The 23,008-nt window shown below is 43.3% G+C and overlaps 1 protein-coding gene across 1 annotated transcript in view; it reads left to right on the plus strand.

Annotated features, from left to right (window-relative positions):
• Positions 1 to 23,008, plus strand: part of DMXL2 (Dmx like 2) — a 184,600-nt gene that overhangs the window by 127,536 nt on the left and 34,056 nt on the right. The window contains 8 exon segments of the mRNA XM_044279637.1: positions 1,252 to 1,388; positions 3,032 to 3,117; positions 4,297 to 4,498; positions 4,711 to 4,828; positions 5,665 to 5,727; positions 6,293 to 6,379; positions 20,923 to 21,044; positions 21,125 to 21,263. Of these exon segments, the coding sequence (XP_044135572.1) occupies positions 1,252 to 1,388; positions 3,032 to 3,117; positions 4,297 to 4,498; positions 4,711 to 4,828; positions 5,665 to 5,727; positions 6,293 to 6,379; positions 20,923 to 21,044; positions 21,125 to 21,263 (954 nt within the window).

Raw genomic sequence — 23,008 nt, forward strand, 5'->3', positions numbered from 1 at the left:
TGATACAAGTTCAGCCTCTTTATTCTATGGGCATTTATTCATTTTCACTGTATCAGTAACTGAATGAACAGGACATCTAGCTGTTCCTGATGATGAAGCTGAATTTCACATCATCCCCTCCTTTATTCAGCAGACAAAATATTTGAAGGTTATGAATCTACTTTGTTCCTTTTGCCCCGGTTTCTATCCACCAGACACAATATTGTCCTTACGTCAGAGGTTTTTTTTTTTTTCTTGCTGAGTGTGTGAAGCAGATTTATATAAGATCATTGCTTTTCAGATTCGTAATGGCCTTTTGATGGCTGCTATTTATTATTTACGTGACCATTCTATGTAGGCAATATGCTCTGCTCACATTGGTGTCAGTGGCATCCATCAGCCTTAACAGATGGGTTGTATATGAATGGATGCTGACTGATCCTGTTGACTTTGAATGGGACCCATCCGACTATTTTTTTACTGGCCAGTATACATAGCATGTCTTCTTATCCTTGCCGGCAGACAGGAAGCCCCTGGTGTCCATGTGAATGTGCCACTATATGTTTGTACAGTATGGCAGTGCTATATATGAGTAATAATACATATTATAATAGGATTATATATGTGGACAATGTTGCAGCATTATCTAGCGTCAGTATGTGGTAAGGTAAGGGGGGAACTAACTCTCCTTGGGGAGAGAGCACCTTAATAAGTGCGAGGAGACTTATAGGCCATACATGTTCCTCTGGAATTCTGGGAGGGAAGGGATGCAAATGAGCTCATACCAAGCTCCGCCTCTAATGCCACCAGATGTAATGTATGTGATAAGTCATCTAGAAGCTTCTAGATTTCATATGAATGTCCATCCAGGGAACCTTTCCCTTGTCAAATCTTGCATAAGCCCATGTCCCCCTGCACCTGGTTGTAGACGTTTGCCTGGGACCTCAACCTCCTCTGTTCTCTGACCACACCTCTGCTGTGACCACTTGAACTAGACTTTGTATATCACGTTCTGTCCCTCATCTTCTCTGTCTGATGTCACCTCTATTCTGATTATCATCTTGGGTTTCATAGAGACTCAGAGCATTTACAGCAGGCTTATAGATTGTCATACAGAAACATATGTAACCATAGATTGTTAGCTTGGTTGATTTTTTTAACTGTTTGCTCATATCCGTGAAATTGGTTTTGTGATATAAAAAGTACAGTTGGAATATTTAGTATGTCATTTATAGCTGAAGCATTTTCTGAATTGCATACATTCTGTTGCAGCCCTTCCTTCCTCTGTCGGACAGTGGGGTCATTTATGACTCGGATGAAAGCATTCCAAGCGATGAAGATGAGGATGATGAGGATGCATTCCTTTCTGATACACAAATACAAGAGCATATAAATTCCAGTTCTTACAGGTAAAGAAAATGTCTGCATCCTCTGAAAAGACTGGTGCCAGACATGACAGATCTAGATCAATGCATACAGATAAAGAACTAACCTGTGGGCAATAAAAAAAAAAGTCTGACAACCCCTTTAATATTAAAGGTTATCCAACAGTACAAATACCGTCCGCTAGGCCCAGGCTCCTCCTATACAGGATCCTTAACATGTATTCTATTTCCTGTCCTGGCTCTTACTTTTCTCCTTTGTTTGGACATGGCAGACAGTCTCACTTGACTTTCTCATTCAGACCAGTCACTCTGACCAGAGAGGGAAGGGGATGGGTGACTCAATAAGAGCATCACACATTACGCTGATAAGTGCAGTGCTCTTCTGTGGGCATCTTTATCTAGGTCTAAAGAGAACTACAGAGATGTCATACCGTTTTCCTAATTCTAGAAATGTACTATTATACTAAGAGATACCATCTTCCTCTAACAGCAGCAGTAAAATAACAATAGGTTCTCCATCTATGCAGGAGTTTTATCTTTGTACAGACTTCTTCAGAAGGAGTATTTTGTATTTAATTTTGTATTTAATTGGTATAGTACTGCCAAAATGAAAAAGAAAAACTGCCAGAAATTCTTTTAAAATTGTTTTCTATGAATATTGAGTGTAAATAAAATATCCCTTTCTGACAGAAGTGTCCCTGTAAACTTAGATGCCTCAGTCAGAAGATACTTCAGATTGATCCCAGTGGCACATGCTGGGTGGTAGATTTTTTGCATCTGATCCGAAGTTACACACATTCCTTTTCCATACTTCCGCTCAAGGCTGGCTTAATTTAGTCTATAATTGTGTGCCAAAAAACTGCCTTTTATTAATAAATGTATTTTACACATTTACTAAACCGCTCTCGCTTTTCTGGACGTTTAAAAACACTTAAAGTGTGACTCAAAACAGTCATAAAGCATAACTAACTTTTCAAGAAGCTTTTGATCTGTCAGACATATCAAAAGTTTTGCTCAGGGGGGCTCTGTGCGGAGAACAAGGGGAGAGAAGTGTGCGAGTGTGCGCATATCACGCTCTCCATCTGTATTTAGTGTAGATTAGTGAATCTGCTCTAATTTACACCAGAAATCTGCTTAACACTTATTATTCAGAGATCAAACTGGACATCCCTCGTTTGTTATGGGGGGAATTTTTAAAGGCAGTTTTTCTTGAGTTTCTGTTTCCGTAATTTACACCAAATTTCTAACAATGTTTGATAAATGTAGTACTTCTTGGAAAACTCCTAACTCAGTTCATATGCAATAAGGCTCCAATTTCAGAAGAGTGAGACCTAGTTCACACAGTCTGTCAGTCATTGATTTCCATCACTGATTGTGAGCCCAAACCAGGTCCGGTTAAAAAACACAGAACATGTGCAGATCTTTCCCTTGTACCTGATCTCTGTGAAGGCTTCACTTACGGTTTTGGCTCACAATCATTGACCAAATCACTAAGGTGTGAACTAGGCCTGACCTGGGACTCGCAGGCTATCCTATAAACTAGTTAACCAGTGCAGTTTAAGATGATGTCCCCTTAATGCAGTTACTTTTGTTTTTGTATGGTATATATTTTCTCTACTGATACTGAAGAACTGCAGTGTCAAGCTACAGTATTTCTCTATTTTCAGCTGGACACTCATCCGTTTGGCATTGGTAAAACTTGCGATCCAAAATCTTAAGAATTTTTTCCCGATTGCTGGACTAGAACTCACAGGTATGTTTGGCTCTCAATCGTTCAACGAATGAAGACCTTAAAGAGGTTGTCTTGTTTCACCTTGAAAATTGGTGGCATATCGCTAGGATATGCCACCAATGTCTGATGTTCTGACACAAACTGATCTGACACTGGTGGCATATCCTAGCGATATGCCACCAGTGTTCGAGGTGAGACAACCCCTTTAATATATTTCTATATTTGTTGTTATGAAAAATTGACATAGTGAAATGCCAATATTCTTTTTTTTTTTTTTTTTAACAATTTACCACTAAAACAGTCCTGTTTAAGAACTGTACTTAAAGGGGAACCTGTCAGCTCTGGTATGCTGTCCCCAATGGACAATGGACAGCAGAGTTTAGTGACCGAGCCTCCAATTTTAGCAGTCTGTCACTCCTGTGATGACATTTAGTACTTTTAGAGTACTGACCCTCCAAAGCCCACAGAGCATGCCACAGTTGTGTGTGAGAGGAGTACGATGCTGTACGCTTTCAGTCTTCCCCTCTACCAGACGATGATTGACCCTTTTCTTTCCTGTTTTGCATAGGAAAGAAAACCTCATCTGAAGGCAGTGTGTGGCATCAGACTCTCCTGCATTGCTGGCGTACACTGCTGGCATTGGCAGGTCCGTACTCTAAAAGTACTGAATGCCAGCAGAGGAGTGACAGACCGCTAAAATCAAGGGGTCTGTCACTACACTATGCTGCCCTCAATGAAGCTCCTTTAATGGCAACAAGATGCAATGGGTTAGGCATCCCGCAAAAACGGTGGGGAAGATTTATCAAACTAGTGTGAAGTAGAACTGGCTTAGTTGCCCATAAAAAACTATTAGATTCCACCTTTCAATTTCCAAAAGAGCTGTGAAAGATGAAAGGTGGAATCTGATTGGTTGCTTTGGACAACTTAGTCAGTTCTACTTTACACCAGTTTAATAAATATCCCCCAGTGTGTGAACTTAAATGCCACCCCAGTTTATCTACCAGGAATGTAGTTCAACTAAGAAAATGGTCCTTTACTAGTCAATTTTTTTTTACTTATCGTTTTCTGCATATTTTTTTTTTTTTATAAGCTTTACTTGCAGATATTAAAATAATAAATAGTATTGTTAAATTAAAGAAAAAGCATGTTCTTACTCTTGCCATAATACTACAGCGGTGTTGACGTTTTCTTTTAAACTAGATCTTCCGGTAACATCTCCACTTGGCATTGGAGTTGTCAAAAACCTAGAAAACTGGGAGCAAATTCTTCATGAAACAATGGACCAGTTTGGGGGCCCACCACCAAATTATATTAACACTATTCCTAGTGAACTGACCGTAGGGACTGGACCTGCCATTCTGCGTCACAAGGCAATGCTGGATCCTGAAAATACACCATTCAAGTACGGAACAAAGTTGATTAAAAACTGTTTAATTACTGGTAATCTAATATGATGTTCTATAGACTCAATTTGAGAAGGAATTTGGACCTAAAATATGTTTAAGGTACAATTAAGACAAATTAGATAAAATGTCAGTAATTATCAAAATTTTCCTGTATGTCTGTTCAGAGTTTTTACAGTCTGGCATATCTGACATTGCTATTTTAATGCAGATCCAAAGATTACACCGCCCTTCCTGTCAAGCGCCTGTGGCATTACCTTGTGAAGCAAGAACTTCTCCAGGAAACGTTTATTAGATACATCTTTACCAAGAAAAGAAAACAGAGTGAGGTATTCTTACACCCCTTGTGCACCGTTTTTGGGTAGTATGGCTTGTCTCTTTGGTATTGTTTTGTTGTCTCCCATTTTCCAGCTTATATATCACATTGCTAAATTGATCAGTTTATATTATAGTGCTATTACATGGACATGTCAGGTGAACGCATCTTCTAAAATACCTGCCGTTTCTTTTGTTCACATAAAATAATGTGAATAGTAAATACTGCTAGCGGGACTCAGAGTTTAGGAAATGTCTGTGTAAGGATAGATTCACACGACTGTATGTGTTTTGCGATGTCCGTATGGCATCCGTTTTTTTTTTTTTGTGGATCCATTGCAACAATGCCTATCCTTGACAAAACGGACAAGAATAGGACATGTTCTATTTTTTTTTTTTTTTTTTTTATTTGCGGACCTACAGATGCGGATAGCATTTTTTGTGGATCCATTGAAAAAGAATGGGCCTGCTTTCTATCCGCAAAAAACGGAACGGACACGAAAACAAAATACGTTCGTGTGACTGTAGCCTAAGTATGACATTTCCACCATGTTGTTCCCCAGATTTATTTACCATTGATTCTTTTATTTATTTTTATTTTTTTGCAGTTTTTTTAGTTTTTGTTTTTTTGCTTTGTTTGTATTATTGCCATTTGTTTCATGTTGTGTCTGATCATTGTGTGGTTGCTATAGACTTGCATTTACTGTGCATGACAAAGCATCACACAAGTATTGGTCATGCTAATATGATTGTTTCCTAATAGTGAACTGGAATGTCTCATACATTTTCTTTTTTTATGTGTGTTTCTTTGTGCATGTGTTTTTGTGTTTGACTGTGTGGTGTCATGTAGTCTGTAGAAGACAGTGCGGAGCGTTTCAGAGTAGACTCCATAGCAGATCTTCAGAAAAACCAGGTAGTATGTCCTACAAAGGCTTCTACTCCTCTCGCACTTACCTCCATGGTCACTGGTGCCAGCATTTTATGTATGTTTTTTCCTGGCTTCTCCTGGTTTGTTGCTTTATTAGATGTTCACATTATTTGCTGATGGTATGCAGTGCTTTAATGAACATGTGCTTTGAGATTTTCACAAAAAATTTAATATCATTTATACATTCAAATAGCCTTTTGTTTGCAATTGTGAAATAATGTTGTGCTGATAGTGAACAGCAGCAGTGAACAGCAGCGGTGTGCCTACCCTCAGCAAAATCTGACAGCACCTGGCTGACAAATGACCTTCTTATCATTCTTTTTAACTTTCTTAGTTTCATACTAATAGTTATTTTGGTGCCTTCTTTCTAAATGGTTTGGGGAATATTTCTGTGTTGGCCTTACAAGCAAACAATTAACGCAACAATAAGATCCTTAAAATGCTGGAACAAGTGAACTTCAGCCGCACTAACTTACTGTTGTATATGTGCCTGTAAGAAAGTCTGTTCCAAGAGTCACTGTGGTGATGCACAGATTTTTTTTCCATACAGGTTGAAGCTGATCTTGGTTATCCAGGTGGGAAAGCAAAAATAATTCACAAGGAGTCTGATATAATAATGGCTTTTGCGATTAATAAGGTAAGGACTTTCAAACTTTAAATGCAAAATACAGTAACTATATATTGTGTTATTAAAGTTAGAGGGGCTTTCCAAGACTTTCATACTGGATAGGTCATCTGATCAGAGGGGGTCTTCAGCCTTCTCACAGCTTTGTCTAGGCCATGTAATGTCATGTTCACCTGTCATTTGGCCTAGACGCAGCTCAGGCCAATTGAAGTGAATGGGGCTGAGCTGCGATACCAAGCATAGTCGTTGTACAATGTACAGCACTGTGCTTTGTAAGCTGAGAGAAGGCCACAGCTCGACTGTGGGCATCGGTGCCTTCTCCAACAGCTGATCGGTGGGGGTCCCAGGTGTCCAGTGGATAGGTTATCAGTTTAAAAGTCTTGGAAAAAACCTTTAATATTACTATAAACTCTTTGATTGTTCAAGAAAATGATTTAAAGTCTATTGTAAACCTATAACACGTCAAAGAAACAGGCATACTCTCCTGCTTGATCAGAGCTAGATTCAACTCTATGCGGCTGCCAGAGATAGAGTATAAGTGCTTGGCTATCTTCAACAGTCCCATAGAGTTGAATGGAACTTTGGATATACATACTTGCCTTCTGCTCCATTCAAACATGGAAACATGGGCCCCCATTCTAATGATCTGCAGGGGCCCCAGTGGTTGGACCCATACCAATCAGACTCTTATCCCCTGTCCTTTGGACTCGCAGACAATGGTGGTTTGCTTACTACGTCATTGATAGATGTTATTTTTTTTATTCATGGCTCAAATCATTTATATATATTTCTTTTGTATATATATATATATATATATATATATATATATATATATATTACGACTGATCATCTAGTGGTGAAATAGCATTGCATGCATTTGGTTCAAGTTTGGTTTGTAATCATGTAACATATGTTGTATCTCATTAAAAGTTAAAATAAATGGTGGACTCTTTCAATTGGTACTCAGAGTGTCTATACAGTACCTAGAAAAAGTATGGTTACCCCCTTGAACTCCACACGTTACACCCACAAATTTAAACATATTTTATTGGGATATTATGTGATAGACCAACACAATATAGCAAGTATGTGTGAAGTTAAAAGAAAATGATACATGGTTTTAAAAAATGTTAATACATAAAAATCTGAAAATAGTGGCGTGCATTTGTATTTAGCCCCCTGTACTCTGATACACCTAAATACAATCCAATGTAATAAACAGCCTTCAAAAGTCACCTAATTAGTAAATAGTCTACCTGTATGTAATTTATTCACTACAGCTGTTTTGTGAAGGCCTCACAGGTTTATTAGTGAATATTAGTGATCAAACAGCATAATGAAAACCAAAGAACACACCAGACAGGTCAGGTATAAAGTTGTTTAGAAATTTAAAGCAGGGTTAGATTATAAAAAAAAATATCCCAAGCTCTGTTCAGTCCAATCCATCATCCCAACATGGAAGGAGTATGGCAAAACTGCAAGCCTACCAAGACATGCCTGTCCACTTAAACTGAAAGCCCAGGCAAGGAGAACACTAATTAGAGAAGCAGCCAAGATGCCCATGGTCACTATGGAGGAGCTGCAGAGATCCACAGCTCAGGTGGGAGAATCTTTCCACAGTGCAACTATTAGTCGTGTACTCCACAAATCTTTCCCTTATGGAAGAGTGGCAAGAAGAAAGACATTTTTGAAAGCAAGCCATAAGAAGACCCGTTTGCAGTTTGTAACAAGCAATGTCGGGGACAAACATGTGGAAGAAGGTACATTGGTCAGATGAAACCAAAGTTGAACTTTTTGGCCTAAAAGCAAAAAGCTACAATATGTGTGGTGGAAAACTAACTGCACATCTCCCTGAACACGCCATCCCCACCGTGAAACTTTGTGGTGGCAGCATCATGCTGATGGGATTCTTTTCTTCAGCAGTGACAGGGAAGCTGGTCAGAGTTTATGGGAAGATATATAGAGCTAAATACAGGGCAATCCCGTTGAAAAACCTGGTAGCGGCTGCAAAAGACTTGCGACTGGGGCAGAGTTTCACCTTTCCAGGAGGACAACAACCATAGACATAGAGAGGAATATCTATGGCACACCAAAAGATTCTTTTTTCAAGCGATGCTTTAATACATATTTGTGCAATTACATCAACATCATTTTGTGTTTAATTTTCATTCAGAGTATGTAACAACACATGGGGCCGTGAAGAGAAGTCCCAACGTTTCGGCCAAAAGTGACCTTTATCAAGGGATCTTGGCACATATGAGGAGTGTTTTTCTCTGGATGCGCATCTGAAACGTTGGGACTAGAGTTGAGCGAACACCTGGATGTTCGGGTTCGAGAAGTTCGGCCGAACATCCCGGAAATGTTCGGGTTCGGGATCCGAACCCGATCCGAACTTCGTCCCGAACCCGAACCCCATTGAAGTCAATGGGGACCCGAACTTTTCGGCACTAAAACGGCTGTAAAACAGCCCAGGAAAGGGCTAGAGGGCTGCAAAAGGCAGCAACATGTAGGTAAATCCCCTGCAAACAAATGTGGATAGGGAAATTAATTAAAATAAAAATTAAATAAATAAAAATTAACCAAAATCAATTGGAGAGAGGTTCCATAGCAGAGAATCTGGCTTCCCGTCACCCACCACTGGAACAGTCCATTCTCAGATATTTAGGCCCCGGCACCCAGGCAGAGGAGAGAGGTCCCGTAACAGAGAATCTGTCTTCATGTCAGCAGAGAATTAGTCTGCATGTCATAGCAGAGAATGAGGCTTCACGTCAGCCACCACTGCAACAGTCCATTGGCATATATTTAGGCCTAGCACACAGGCAGAGGAGAGAGGTCCCGTAACAGAGAATCTGGCTTCATGTCAGCAGAGAATCAGTCTGCATGTCATAGCAGAGAATGAGGCTTCACGTCAGCCACCACTGCAACAGTCCATTGGCATATATTTAGGCCCAGCACACACACAGGCAGAGGAGAGAGGTCCCGTAACAGAGAATCTGGCTTCATGTCAGCAGAGAATCAGTCTGCATGTCATAGCAGAGAATGAGGCTTCACGTCAGCCACCACTGCAACAGTCCATTGGCATATATTTAGGCCCAGCACACACACAGGCAGAGGAGAGAGGTCCCGTAACAGAGAATCTGGCTTCATGTCAGCAGAGAATCAGTCTGCATGTCATAGCAGAGAATGAGGCTTCACGTCAGCCACCACTGCAACAGTCCATTGGCATATATTTAGGCCCAGCACACACACAGGCAGAGGAGAGAGGTCCCGTAACAGAGAATCTGGCTTCATGTCAGCAGAGAATCAGTCTGCATGTCATAGCAGAGAATGAGGCTTCACGTCAGCCACCACTGCAACAGTCCATTGGCATATATTTAGGCCCAGCACACACACAGGCAGAGGAGAGAGGTCCCGTAACAGAGAATCTGGCTTCATGTCAGCAGAGAATCAGTCTGCATGTCATAGCAGAGAATGAGGCTTCACGTCAGCCACCACTGCAACAGTCCATTGGCATATATTTAGGCCCAGCACACACACAGGCAGAGGAGAGAGGTCCGTAACAGACAATCTGTCTTCATGTCAGCAGAGAATTAGTCTGCATGTCATAGCAGAGAATGAGGCTTCACGTCACCCACCACTGCAACAGTCCATTGGCATATATTTAGGCCTAGCACACAGGCAGAGCAGAGAGGTCCCGTAACAGACAATCTGGCTTCATGTCAGCAGAGAATCAGTCTGCATGTCATAGCAGAGAATGAGGCTTCACGTCACCCACCACTGCAACAGTCCATTGGCATATATTTAGGCCCAGCACACAGGCAGAGGAGAGAGGTCCCGTAACAGAGAATCTGTCTTCATGTCAGCAGAGAATTAGTCTGCATGTCATAGCAGAGAATGAGGCTTCACGTCACCCACCACTGCAACAGTCCATTGGCATATATTTAGGCCTAGCACACAGGCAGAGCAGAGAGGTCCCGTAACAGACAATCTGGCTTCATGACAGGAGAGAATCAGTCTGCATGTCATAGCAGAGAATGAGGCTTCACGTCACCCACCACTGCAACAGTCCATTGGCATATATTTAGGCCTAGCACACAGGCAGAGCAGAGAGGTCCCGTAACAGACAATCTGGCTTCATGTCAGCAGAGAATCAGTCTGCATGTCATAGCAGAGAATGAGGCTTCACGTCACCCACCACTGCAACAGTCCATTGGCATATATTTAGGCCTAGCACACAGGCAGAGCAGAGAGGTCCCGTAACAGACAATCTGGCTTCATGACAGCAGAGAATCAGTCTGCATGTCATAGCAGAGAATGAGGCTTCACGTCACCCACCACTGCAACAGTCCATTGGCATATATTTAGGCCTAGCACACAGGCAGAGCAGAGAGGTCCCGTAACAGACAATCTGGCTTCATGTCAGCAGAGAATCAGTCTGCATGTCATAGCAGAGAATGAGGCTTCACGTCACCCACCACTGCAACAGTCCATTGGCATATATTTAGGCCTAGCACACAGGCAGAGCAGAGAGGTCCCGTAACAGACGATCTGGCTTCATGTCAGCAGAGAATCAGTCTGCATGTCATAGCAGAGAATCAGGCTTCACGTCAGCCACCACTGCAACAGTCCATTGTCATAAATTTAGGCCCAGCACCCAGGCAGAGGAGAGAGGTCCCGTAACAGACAATCTGGCTTCATGTCAGCAGAGAATTAGTCTGCATGTCATAGCAGAGAATCAGGCTTCATGTCAGCCACCACTGCAACAGTCCATTGGCATATATTTAGGCCTAGCACACAGGCAGAGGAGAGGTTCATTCAACTTTGGGTAGCATCGCAATATAATGGTAAAATGAAAATAAAAATAGGATTGAATGAGGAAGTGCCCTGGAGTCCAATAATATATGGTTATGGGGAGGTAGTTAATGTCTAATCTGGACAAGGGACGGACAGGTCCTGTGGGATCCATGCCTGGTTCATTTTTATGAACGTCAGCTTGTCCACATTGGCTGTAGACAGGCGGCTGCGTTTGTCTGTAATGACGCCCCCTGCCGTGCTGAATACACGTTCAGACAAAACGCTGGCTGCCGGGCAGGCCAGCACCTCCAAGGCATAAAAGGCTAGCTCTGGCCACGTGGACAATTTAGAGACCCAGAAGTTGAATGGGGCCGAACCATCAGTCAGTACGTGGAGGGGTGTGCACACGTACTGTTCCACCATGTTAGTGAAATGTTGCCTCCTGCTAACACGTTGCGTATCAGGTGGTGGTGCAGTTAGCTGTGGCGTGTTGACAAAAGTTTTCCACATCTCTGCCATGCTAACCCTGCCCTCAGAGGAGCTGGCCGTGACACAGCTGCCTTGGCGACCTCTTGCTCCTCCTCTGCCTTGGCCTTGGGCTTCCACTTGTTCCCCTGTGACATTTGGGAATGCTCTCAGTAGCGCGTCTACCAACGTGCGCTTGTACTCGCGCATCTTCCTATCACGCTCCAGTGCAGGAAGTAAGGTGGGCACATTGTCTTTGTAGCGTGGATCCAGCAGGGTGGCAACCCAGTAGTCCGCACAGGTTAAAATGTGGGCAACTCTGCTGTCGTTGCGCAGGCACTGCAGCATGTAGTCGCTCATGTGTGCCAGGCTGCCCAGGGGTAAGGACAAGCTGTCCTCTGTGGGAGGCGTATCGTCATCGTCCTGCCTTTCCCCCCAGCCACGCACCAGTGATGGACCCGAGCTGCGTTGGGTGCCACCCCGCTGTGACCATGCTTCATCCTCATCCTCCTCCACCTCCTCCTCATCCTCGTCCTCCTCGTCCTCCAGTAGTGGGCCCTGGCTGGCCACATTTGTACCTGGCCTCTGCTGTTGCAAAAAACCTCCCTCTGAGTCACTTCGAAGAGACTGGCCTGAAAGTGCTAAAAATGACCCCTCTTCCTCATCCTCCTCCTCCTCCTCCTGGGCCACCTCCTGTTCCATCATCGCCCTAAGTGTTTTCTCAAGGAGACATAGAAGTGGTATTGTAACGCTGATAACGGTGTCATCGCCACTGGCCATGTTGGTGGAGTACTCGAAACAGCGCAACAGGGCACACAGGTCTCGCATGGAGGCCCAGTCATTGGTGGTGAAGTGGTGCTGTTCTGTAGTGCGACTGACCCGTGCGTGCTGCAGCTGAAACTCCACTATGGCCTGCTGCTGCTCGCACAGTCTGTCCAGCATGTGCAAGGTGGAGTTCCACCTGGTGGGCACGTCGCATATGAGGCGGTGAGCGGGAAGGCCGAAGTTACGCTGTAGCGCAGACAGGCGAGCAGCGGCAGGATGTGAACGCCGGAAGCGCGAACAGACGGCCCGCACTTTATGCAGCAGCTCTGACATGTCGGGGTAGTTGTGAATGAACTTCTGCACCACCAAATTCAGCACATGCGCCAAGCAAGGGATGTGCGTCAAATTGGCTAGTCCCAGAGCTGCAACGAGATTTCGCCCATTATCACACACCACCAGGCCGGGCTTGAGGCTCACCGGCAGCAACCACTCGTCGGTCTGTTGTTCAATACCCCGCCACAACTCCTGTGCGGTGTGGGGCCTGTCCCCCAAACATATGAGTTTCAGAATGGCCTGCTGACGTTTACCCCGGGCTGTGCTGAAGTTGGTGGTGAAGGTGTGTGGCTGACTGGATGAGCAGGTGGAAGAAGAGGAGGAGGAAGCCGAGAAGGAGGAGGTGGCAACAGGAGGCAAAGAATGTTGCCCTGCGATCCTTGGCGGCGGCAGGACGTGCGCCAAACAGCTCTCCGCCTGGGGCCCAGCTGCCACTACATTTACCCAGTGTGCAGTTAGGGAGATATAGCGTCCCTGGCCGTGCTTACTGGTCCACGTATCTGTGGTTAGGTGGACCTTGCTACAGATGGCGTTGCGCAGTGCACACTTGATTTTATCGGATACTTGGTTGTGCAGGGAAGGCACGGCTCTCTTGGAGAAGTAGTGCCGGCTGGGAACAACATACTGTGGGACAGCAAGCGACATGAGCTGTTTGAAGCTGTCTGTGTCCACCAGCCTAAATGACAGCATTTCATAGGCCAGTAGTTTAGAAATGCTGGCATTCAGGGCCAGGGATCGAGGGTGGCTAGGTGGGAATTTACGCTTTCTATCAAATGTTTGTGAGATGGAGAGCTGAACGCTGGCGTGTGACATGGTTGAGACGCTTGGTGACGGAGGTGGTGGTGGTGGTGTTGGTGGTACATCCCCTGTTTGCTGGGCGGCAGGTGCCAACGTTCCTCCAGAGGCGGAGGAAGAGGCCGAGGCGGCAGCAGCAGAATAGGCCGAGGCGGCAGCAGCAGAAGAGGTAGCAGGGGGAGCCTGAGTGACTTCCTTGGTTTTAAGGTGTTTACTCCACTGCAGTTCATGCTTTGCATGCAGGTGCCTGGTCATGCAGGTTGTGCTCAGGTTCAGAACGTTAATGCCTCGCTTCAGGCTCTGATGGCACAGCGTGCAAACCACTCGGGTCTTGTCGTCAGCACATTGTTTGAAGAAGTGCCATGCCAGGGAACTCCTTGAAGCTGCCTTTGGGGTGCTCGGTCCCAGATGGCGGCGGTCAGTAGCAGGCGGAGTCTCTTGGCGGCGGGTGTTCTGCTTTTGCCCACTGCTCCCTCTTTTGCTACGCTGTTGGCTCGGTCTCACCACTGCCTCTTCCTCCGAACTGTGAAAGTCAGTGGCACGACCTTCATTCCATGTGGGGTCTAGGACCTCATCGTCCCCTGCATCGTCTTCCACCCAGTCTTGATCCCTGACCTCCTGTTCAGTCTGCACACTGCAGAAAGACGCAGCAGTTGGCACCTGTGTTTCGTCATCATCAGAGACATGCTGAGGTGGTATTCCCATGTCCTCATCATCAGGAAACATAAGTGGTTGTGCGTCAGTGCATTCTATGTCTTTCACCGCTGGGGAAGGGCTAGGTGGATGCCCTTGGGAAACCCTGCCAGCGGAGTCTTCAAACAGCATAAGAGACTGCTGCATAACTTGAGGCTGAGACAGTTTCCCTGGTATGCATGGGGGTGATGTGACAGACTGATGGGGTTGGTTTTCAGGCGCCATCTGTGCGCTTTCTGCAGAAGACTGGGTGGGAGATAATGTGAACGTGCTGGATCCACTGTCGGCCACCCAATTGACTAATGCCTGTACCTGCTCAGGCCTTACCATCCTTAGAACGGCATTGGGCCCCACCATATATCGCTGTAAATTCTGGCGGCTACTGGGACCTGAGGTAGTTGGTACACTAGGACCTGTGGATGTGGCAGAACGGCCACGTCCTCTCCCAGCACCAGAGGGTCCACTAACACCACCACGACCATGTCCACGTCCGCGTCCCTTACTAGATGTTTTTCTCATTGTTATGGTTCACCACAACAACAAATATATTATTTGGCCCAATGTATTGTATTCAAATTCAGCGGGATATAAATTTGAGGCCTAGTATTTAGGCGCTGGGTGACCGGTATGGATTTAGTGACAGAATTAGACTTGGAAATGCACAGAAGCGTGTGTGTGAAGTTATTCTGAATGACCCAATGTGCACCTTGAATATTATATACCCTTTTTGGGATAGATTTCAAATAGCTCTGATATAGCAGGAACCACTAAATTATGAAATTGCTAAATTGGGAATTGTACTTCAACCCAGAACAAAAAATGTGCTTTGACGGGCACTAAATAACTTTCCCAGCTACAACAGTACAGCGGTAACGAGAGATTTAGAGGGATTTAAATTTGAGGCCTAGTATTTAGGCGCTGGGTCACCGGTATGGATTTAGTGACAGAATTAGACTTGGAAATGCACAGAAGCGTGTGTGTGAAGTTATTCTGAATGACCCTATGTGCACCTTCAATATTATATACCCTTTTAGGGATAGATTTCAAATAGCTCTGATATAGCAGAAACCACTAAATTATGAAATTGCTAAATTGGGAATTGTACTTCAACCCAGAACAAAAAATGTGCTTTGACGGACACTAAATATCTTGCCCAGCAACAACAGTACAGCGGTGGGTAACGAGAGATTTAGAGGGATTTAAATTTGAGGCCTAGTATTTAGGCGCTGGGTCACCGGTATGGATTTAGTGACAGAATTAGACTTGGAAATGCACAGAAGCGTGTGTGTGAAGTTATTCTGAATGACCCTATGTGCACCTTCAATATTATATACCCTTTTAGGGATAGATTTCAAATAGCTCTGATATAGCAGAAACCACTAAATTATGAAATTGCTAAATTGGGAATTGTACTTCAACCCAGAACAAAAAATGTGCTTTGACGGACACTAAATATCTTGCCCAGCAACAACAGTACAGCGGTGGGTAACGAGAGATTTAGAGGGATTTAAATTTGAGGCCTAGTATTTAGGCGCTGGGTCACCGGTATGGATTTAGTGACAGAATTAGACTTGGAAATGCACAGAAGCGTGTGTGTGAAGTTATTCTGAATGACCCTATGTGCACCTTCAATATTATATACCCTTTTAGGGATAGATTTCAAATAGCTCTGATATAGCAGAAACCACTAAATTATGAAATTGCTAAATTGGGAATTGTACTTCAACCCAGAACAAAAAATGTGCTTTGACGGACACTAAATATCTTGCCCAGCAACAACAGTACAGCGGTGGGTAACGAGAGATTTAGAGGGATTTAAATTTGAGGCCTAGTATTTAGGCGCTGGGTCACCGGTATGGATTTAGTGACAGAATTAGACTTGGAAATGCACAGAAGCGTGTGTGTGAAGTTATTCTGAATGACCCTATGTGCACCTTCAATATTATATACCCTTTTAGGGATAGATTTCAAATAGCTCTGATATAGCAGAAACCACTAAATTATGAAATTGCTAAATTGGGAATTGTACTTCAACCCAGAACAAAAAATGTGCTTTGACGGACACTAAATATCTTGCCCAGCAACAACAGTACAGTGGTGGGTAACGAGAGATTTAGAGGAATTTAAATTTGAGGCCTAGTATTTAGGCGCTGGGTCACCGGTATGGATTTAGTGACAGAATTAGACTTGGAAATGCACAGAAGCGTGTGTGTGAAGTTATTCTGAATGACCCTATGTGCACCTTCAATATTATATACCCTTTTAGGGATAGATTTCAAATAGCTCTGATATAGCAGAAACCACTAAATTATGAAATTGCTAAATTGGGAATTGTACTTCAACCCAGAACAAAAAATGTGCTTTGACGGACACTAAATATCTTGCCCAGCAACAACAGTACAGCGGTGGGTAACGAGAGATTTAGAGGGATTTAAATTTGAGGCCTAGTATTTAGGCGCTGGGTGACAGGTATGGGTTTAGTGACAGAATTAGACTTGGAAATACACAGTAGCGGGTGTGTGTGAAGTTATTCTGAATGACCCAATGTGCACCTTCAATATTATATACCCTTTTTGGGATAGATTTCAAATAGCTCTGATATAGCAGGAACCACTAAATTATGAAATTGCTAAATTGGGAATTGTACTTCAACCCAGAACAAAAAATGTGCTTTGACGGACACTAAATATCTTGCCCAGCAACAACAGTACAGTGGTGGGTAACGAGAGATTTAGAGGGATTTAAATTTGAGGCCTAGTATTTAGGCGCTGGGTCACCGGTATGGATTTAGTGACAGAATTAGACTTGGAAATGCACAGAAGCGTGTGTGTGAAGTTATTCTGAATGACCCTATGTGCACCTTCAATATTATATACCCTTTTAGGGATAGATTTCAAATAGCTCTGATATAGCAGAAACCACTAAATTATGAAATTGCTAAATTGGGAATTGTACTTCAACCCAGAACAAAAAATGTGCTTTGACGGACACTAAATATCTTGCCCAGCAACAACAGTACAGCGGTGGGTAACGAGAGATTTAGAGGGATTTAAATTTGAGGCCTAGTATTTAGGCGCTGGGTGACAGGTATGGGTTTAGTGACAGAATTAGACTTGGAAATACACAGTAGCGGGTGTGTGTGAAGTTATTCTGAATGACCCAATGTGCACCTTCAATATTATATACCCTTTTTGGGATAGATTTCAAATAGCTCTGATATAGCAGGAACCACTAAATTATGAAATTGCTAAATTGGGAATTGTACTTCAACCCAGAACAAAAAATGTGCTTTGACGGACACTAAATATCTTGCCCAGCAACAACAGTACAGCGGTGGGTAACGAGAGATTTAGAGGGATTTAAATTTGAGGCCTAGTATTTAGGCGCTGGGTCACCGGTATGGATTTAGTGACAGAATTAGACTTGGAAATGCACAGAAGCGTGTGTGTGAAGTTATTCTGAATGACCCTATGTGCACCTTCAATATTATATACCCTTTTAGGGATAGATTTCAAATAGCTCTGATATAGCAGAAACCACTAAATTATGAAATTGCTAAATTGGGAATTGTACTTCAACCCAGAACAAAAAATGTGCTTTGACGGACACTAAATATCTTGCCCAGCAACAACAGTACAGCGGTGGGTAACGAGAGATTTAGAGGGATTTAAATTTGAGGCCTAGTATTTAGGCGCTGGGTGACAGGTATGGGTTTAGTGACAGAATTAGACTTGGAAATACACAGTAGCGGGTGTGTGTGAAGTTATTCTGAATGACCCAATGTGCACCTTCAATATTATATACCCTTTTTGGGATAGATTTCAAATAGCTCTGATATAGCAGAAACCACTAAATTATGAAATTGCTAAATTGGGAATTGTACTTCAACCCAGAACAAAAAATGTGCTTTGACGGACACTAAATATCTTGCCCAGCAACAACAGTACAGCGGTGGGTAACGAGAGATTTAGAGGGATTTAAATTTGAGGCCTAGTATTTAGGCGCTGGGTGACAGGTATGGGTTTAGTGACAGAATTAGACTTGGAAATACACAGTAGCGGGTGTGTGTGAAGTTATTCTGAATGACCCAATGTGCACCTTCAATATTATATACCCTTTTTGGGATAGATTTCAAATAGCTCTGATATAGCAGGAACCACTAAATTATGAAATTGCTAAATTGGGAATTGTATTTCAACCCAGAACAAGAAATGTGCTTGAACGGACACTAAATAACTCGCCCAGCTACAGCACTAGGGACAGATTTAGCTGGATATAAATTTGAGGCCTAGTATTTAGGCGCTGGGTGACCGGTATGGATTTAGTGACAGAATTAGACTGGGATATGGCCAAAAAATGAACAGACTATTGCTGGTTAAATGCACTTGGTGTGACAGCTTCACCCTGATGTAGGCTTTAGCCAAAAAACAACCACACCATTGAGGGTTAAATGCACTTGGTGACAGGCGCAGCTTGCCCCTGATTTTGTATATGGCCAAAAAATGAACAGACTATTGCTGGTTAAATGCACTTGGTGTGACAGCTTCACCCTGATGTAGGCTTTAGCCAAAAAACAACCACACCATTGAGGGTTAAATGCACTTGGTGACAGGCGCAGCTTGCCCCTGATTTTGTATATGGCCAAAAAATGAACAGACTATTGCTGGTTAAATGCACTTGGTGTGACAGCTTCACCCTGATGTAGGCTTTAGCCAAAAAACAACCACACCATTGAGGGTTAAATGCACTTGGTGACAGGCGCAGCTTGCCCCTGATTTTGTATATGGCCAAAAAATGAACAGACTATTGCTGGTTAAATGCACTTGGTGTGACAGCTTCACCCTGATGTAGGCTTTAGCCAAAAAACAACCACACCATTGAGGGTTAAATGCACTTGGTCGCAGCTTGTGCTGGCGCACCACAAGACACAAAATGGCCGCCGATCACCCCAGAAAAATGAGACTGACAAACGGTCTGTGCAGCCTAAAAACAGTGAGCAATTGAGGATCAGCAGCTCAATGATCCACAGCTGCAGATCGATCAGTTAATCAAGTCCTTTGGAGGAGTTAATCTGCCTAATCTCGCCCTACTGTCGCAGCCGCAACCTCTCCCTACGCTAATCAGAGCAGAGTGACGGGCGGCGCTATGTGACTCCAGCTTAAATAGAGGCTGGGTCACATGGTGCTCTGGCCAATCACAGCCATGCCAATAGTAGGCATGGCTGTGATGGCCTCTTGGGGCAAGTAGTATGACGCTTGTTGATTGGCTGCTTTGCAGCCTTTCAAAAAGCGCCAAGAAAGCGTCACAAAAGCGCGAAGAAAGCGACGAACACCGAACCCGAACCCGGACTTTTACGAAAATGTCCGGGTTCGGGTCCGTGTCACGGACACCCCAAAATTCGGTACGAACCCGAACTATACAGTTCGAGTTCGCTCATCCCTAGTTGGGACTTCTCTTTACGGCCCCATGTATTGAAAGTTAAACACAAAATTATGTTGATGTAATTGCACAAATATGTATTAAAGCATCGCTTGAAAAAAGAATATTTTGGTGTGCCATAGATATTCTTCTCTATATTGGATTGACTTTTGTCCTTTATGAGCACCCACCACTAGAGGGTGTGCAAATCAATTTTTTTTTCTAAATAAGCGACCATAGACATACAGCCAGAGCTACATTATAATGGTTTAGAACAAAGCATATTCATGTGTTAGAATGGCCCAAAGTCCAGACCTTAATCCCATTGAGAATCTGAGGCAAGACTTGAAAATTGCTGCTCAAACACTCTCCATCCAATCTGACTGAGCTTGAACTATTTTGCAAATACTGTGTAATGTGGAAAAGTTCAATACTTTTTCAACGCATTATAATTGTAAGGAAAAGCAAGGCATTGTCTGAGGAGCTTAAGAACTAGGTAATAGCCAAGCATAGTAACTGTAGCCATTAATAATTTTATTGCATATGGGATTAAAGCCGACATTCCTTAAAGAAAATTGAACTAAGATTGATGAGAGAACCAAGGACTACATCAGCAGTAATTTAGCTCGCAAGATGCAGCAGTTCCAAGTCATACCATTCTTGGCTGACGGCATAAATACAGGCTGTATGGTAGAAGACCACTTCTGAGAAGAAACTCCGTAAAGATTCACTGTTTTTTGGAAAACAGTCCTTTAGACAAATGTGAATTATATGGTAATTCTCCATAATTTCACTTAAACAGAAAAAAAAAAGCACAGACTGCCTAAAATATGTACTGAGATCAATGGATGCATTCAGGGCAGAAGTTGTACTGCTTAGTATTGCGAAGCTACGTACGACAGGAGTCCTTCAGTAGAATAATGACCCAAAACTATATTTAGAAAGTATAGAAGAGTAGAAAACATTGGACTATTTTAAGTGGCCTTTTCAGAATCTCTTTGAACATCTTTGGAAAATTGCCGTTGGAAGAAATCGTCTCGAGATGAACGGGCCATATAGTCAAGTGCAGAAAACTCATTTGGAGCTACAGAAAGAACTTGATTGCGATACAATTGGGACATATGGGCACGTCTTTTGACGGTCATTTTCATTTGTTGACTTCTGCTCTATGACTTTGAAGTTTTAGTCCTTTTAATGTATAAATAAAGAATTGTGAATACCAGATAATTCAGTGCGTCACTCTGTATGCATTATGATGCTAGGAAGTAATACTTAATATTTTTTGTTTGCAGGCTAATAGCAATGAAATTGTTCTAGCTTCTACACATGATGTGCAAGAGCTGGACGTGTCAAGCCTTTTGGCTGCTCAGCCTTATATATGGATTGGAGAGGAATATGACAGAGAATCTAAAAGGTCTGCATCTCTTTATTGATGGTTAATTCACTCATTTCAGTTACAGAGAAATTCTAAATATTGCATTGTTTTCTCCTTAGTTCTGATGACCTTGATTTCAGAGGGTCTACTACAGCCATTCACCAGTCAGGTGTGGCTCCCTTTCACCTGGGACAGATACAGTCGTCTTCATCCATGCCATGGCTGGGGAGTGGCCAGACGAGCACTGGAGCTGGCATTGTATGCACATTTTGCAGTTTACCTTATAAAAATATTTTATAATGGTGCCTTCACTTGCAGATATATGCATACAATTGTTATTTTTTTTGTATATGCACCATTTACAGTTAAACTGAAATCCATTATGAACCCTTCTGCATACATGTAACAATACTGTACATATAAATGATTGGATCGCACAGTCACACATACGATGATCGGCAGCTCGGCTCCAGCTTTAATGGCAGGGATCAGAGAAGCCCCTGATCCTGGCCATTTAACCTCACATATGTTCCCTCTGTCAGTCCATCTGCATTCAAGAATGTAAACATGGAGTGCTGATGTCTTACCGTGGGAGGTGAGGACCTAGCAAAAGCTCCCAGATTTGCCATAAACATGCTTTGGAAATATTATATCATTGATCAAGTCTCTTGGGGGCTAAAAAAAAGGTAAAATTAAAGGGGTCCTGCAGTTTTAGTTTTTTCACTGATGATCTATTCTCTGGATAGATCATCAGCATCTGATCGGTGGAGGTCCGACACCCAGGATCCCACGCTGATCAGCTGTTTGAGAAGGCAGTGGTGCCGGGAGTAGCACTGCAGCCTTCTCGCTGTTCCCCGCAGGCCCAGTGACGTCACAACTGGTATCACTGGCCTGGGCGCGGTTAAGCCACATTGAAGTAAATGGGGCTTAGCTGCGCCCAGGCCAGTGTTACTAGTCATGATGTCACTGGGCCTGAGGTAAACAGTGAGAAGGCCGCAGCGCTACTACCTGCATTTTTTTATTCTATTTTTAACTGATGATCTATCCTCTGGATAGATTATCATGCGTCTGATTGGCAGGGGTCTAACATCCGGGACCCCCGCCGATCAGCTATCATGCGTCTGATTGGCAGGGGTCTAACATCTGGGACCCCCGCCGATCAGCCGTTTAAGAAGGCAGTGGCACAGGCAGTAGCGCCATAGCAATCTCTCAGCTTACCTCGGGCCCAGTGACATCATGACTAGTATCACTGGCCTGGGCGTGGCTAAGCCCCATTTACTTCATTTATGTGGCTTAACCGCGGCCAGGCCTGTAATGCTAGTCATGATGTCACTGGGCTTGCGCGAAACAGCAAGAAGGCGCTACTGCCAGCACCACTGCCTTTTAAAACAACTGATTGGCGGGGATCCTGGGTGTCGGATCCCTGCTGATCAGACGCATGATGATCTATCCAAAGGATAGATCATCAGTAACAAAAATAAATAAATGCGGAAGTCCTTTAAGTTTAATAAAGAAAATTAGATAATTCTACCCCCACCACCAAAAAAATAAACAATTTCTCATAAGAAACATTTCAACAACATAAAAAATGGTCTACCTTTAAAAATAAAAATAAAAAATCATATTTGATGCCATCAAAATAGTAACAACCTAAATAACGCAAAACAAAAATCAATGGTGGAATAGCATTTTTTTTGTATCCTAAGCTTATAATAAACATTCATAACTCTACTTCAACAGAGAAAAATTATAGGTCTTGAAATGCAACAATTAAAAAATGACAAAAAAGGGATTGTTTTTGATTGTATTTAGGCGATCAATAAATGATCAGCTGTATCAGGGGAAGCTCAGTTGCTGGAGGTTGGCATAGGTACTCTACAGCTTCATCTGTTGTATAATGGACGGAGCTAGTTATTGCAGTACTGCTCACATTCACTCTGGTGCATCGCCGGTTTTAGACAAAATGTGGCCCTGGGCAAAATCAAATGAGGTGCTAAAAACAG

The sequence above is a fragment of the Bufo gargarizans genome, chromosome 2, assembly GCF_014858855.1.
Source record: "Bufo gargarizans isolate SCDJY-AF-19 chromosome 2, ASM1485885v1, whole genome shotgun sequence".
NCBI lineage: Eukaryota > Metazoa > Chordata > Amphibia > Anura > Bufonidae > Bufo > Bufo gargarizans.